Source organism: Saprolegnia parasitica (assembly GCF_000151545.1).
Source record: "Saprolegnia parasitica CBS 223.65 unplaced genomic scaffold supercont2.602, whole genome shotgun sequence".
Classification (NCBI taxonomy): domain Eukaryota; phylum Oomycota; class Saprolegniomycetes; order Saprolegniales; family Saprolegniaceae; genus Saprolegnia; species Saprolegnia parasitica.
This window is the reverse complement of record NW_012156996.1, coordinates 2364-4802: the sequence shown is the minus strand read 5'-3', so window position 1 is coordinate 4802 and position 2439 is coordinate 2364. Positions and strand designations below refer to the sequence as shown.

General features: G+C 57.4%; 1 protein-coding gene across 1 annotated transcript; it reads right to left on the bottom strand.

Moving 5' to 3' along the window:
* Positions 1-386: 386 nt before the first annotated feature.
* SPRG_17410 (hypothetical protein) lies at positions 387-563 on the bottom strand (the record flags this gene model as incomplete). The annotated part of the gene is made up of 1 exon (XM_012356825.1): positions 387-563. A coding segment is annotated over one exon (177 nt), but the record flags the coding sequence as incomplete, so codon positions are not given.
* Between the last annotated feature and the right edge of the window lie 1876 nt (positions 564-2439).

Here is a 2439-nt window from a genome sequence, read left to right as displayed (position 1 = left end):
CGCTCTGCCGACCATCTGGGTCAATTCGGGAAGCCGTTTGCGATCCCAAACAAGTCCCCAGCTGCCCGATGCGACCGCCAAGCACACGTCTTGACGCAACACCCACAACCCAGTCCCCTAAATCCGATCTTGAGAGGCACGCATAATATCGAGTCCAAGCGATACGCTAAGTCGAGCCGGTCGCGCGCGCTGTCCAAATGCGCGACGATGCTCGATACCGTTCGACCTGCAGCGTTAGCTATGGTCCATCGACGAGTGAGCCGCACGCACAAGCACGGATCGGATCGTATGCACCTCGGCTTCGTTGACCACGGCTTCGCCGTCAGGTTGAGGTCATGCCTAGCATGGTATTGGTGAGCAGCAACTGATAATTCTACCCGGCATACCAAGAGGGCGTCTTGAACAATCGCTTTCATCGCGGCCACGTGCGTCGCGTCGAAGGACGGCGCGTAGTTGCGTTTTCCAGAAGCAAAACCCGTGACGTAGCCCGTAAGGACATGGCCTTTCAACGTTTTGGGGCCGATGACACTAACGTCGACCGTGCTGCTGTCGTTGTGGCGCATGAAGGCCGCAAGACGCCAATGCTCTCTACGCATCGATCACGTAGGCATAGGGCGAAGGTGTTGCAGGACTTACCCGTCCTCGACCGGTACGAAGATGACCTTGCGGCGAATCTTCCTCATCCCAAGCAGTTCGCCGTTGTTGAACTGGAACGGCGTAAACGCGTTGGAGACCAGCAGGCAACACGACGCGTGATCCGGGCTCGCACGGACGAGCAGGGCCCTACGCATGCCGACATGAGCTTCCGTCGTGTTGATCCTGAGACCAACCGCAGGACAGTGTCGATGGTGCGATATGTTTCGAAGTTGCTCCCAACGCTACGTTCATGTTGGGCCTCGTTTGGCGCAATTGCCGTTGTGCTACGTACTCATGGTCTGGCGGCTCGCGAGCGTTTTTTTCGTGAGGATATGGATGAGCAGCGACATAGCATGTCGACGTGCCCCCGGACTAGCATCGATCGGCATGAATCAATACAGTACCAGTCGTGCCGAGTACCAGTCGTGCCGCGTGGTGTTGACGGCCGAGGACAAGAATGCTGATATTGCGATCGCAAGTGGCGACCCTACGGCGAGTCCGTTGTACAGGAGGCTATTAGAGTCGCGTACATGGTGGATAGATCACCTGTCGTGTCCAAGAGTCTGTTGCGGCACACGAAAAGGGTGTTCCGCGTCCGTGTCGCCTGGACGAATTGGTGCGCCGCTCGCATTTCGATGATGCGGCCGATCGAGCAACCAGACCAGTACTACATGATAACACAAACATGAAGGAACGCAGTGTCGTCGCAGTAGTGAACCTGGATCGCCTTGAAAGCTTCCAGGCTCGCTGCGTCGACCGCGGTTGCACCATCGACGCCGTCCTCTTCGTTTAGGTTCACGGCGATGGCTTTGTTGTCGGGCTCGTCGTCTTCAATTGCGTTGCCCTGCTCGTCGATGTCGTCGACGGGTGGCGCACGTGGTTGCGGTCCTCATGGGGTCTACTTGTGCTCCAACTGCGGTGCGTTTCATCAACACATGCAACGCCCGCGCTCATGCAACGCCCGCGTTGCATGGGTTGATGGAACGCTCCACAGTGGAAGCACAAGTAGACCCCGTGAGGAGCGCCGACATGGATGGTACACAATCGATGCACGACGTTGGAGCAACCTAATCGTTCGTTGACACAGATCGTCGCATCGAGCTGCACTAATACCTTGCGTCGCGCACTCATACAGACGTATCGTTTCGTCTTCTTGGCAAGTGGGATCGCTGCGGGGCTGCATCTTGTGCCTGCTGCCGAGGATGCGAATTGCCGACTGATTTTTCATCTTGCAACCTGTATTGCTGCCTCCCTCGATCGACAGCTCGTGCCTTCGCAACTGGCTCGTTCGTCAAGTACCACGGTTGACCGAGCGCGCATCTCAGCGCTCAGTACTGTACTAGAAGTATGTATACTCGCTTCGATTCTCGCGCTTGAGCGATCGCTCGCACTTGATGCATGCAGCTCGGCGGGAATATTTTATTGCATCGCTGATCGCACTTGTTGATACATCGGTCTGCAGCATTTATTTTAAAGAAATAGACGTCCAGTCGTCGGTCGTCATGATGGCGACCTCGTGGCGACGCTCGCCGCCTTGGCGACTGCTGCATCGTGCCAGCCCACGTTGTCCGATTGCTTCTCGCGCAGATTCTGCGTTTTTCCAGCCGTTCCGCAAGCGAAACCAACCGACGAGTGGCCGCGTCCTCCGAGGCGCGGCCGTCGGTCATCCAGGCCGCGGCAGAAAGAGGCCTCGTCAGTCGACGCCTTCGCCTGCTGCGAGCCGCGCCATCAGACCAAGCGACGCTGAGCGATGAGGAACTCATCGCCACGCTGCACAAGACGACGTATCCGAGGAAGACGACG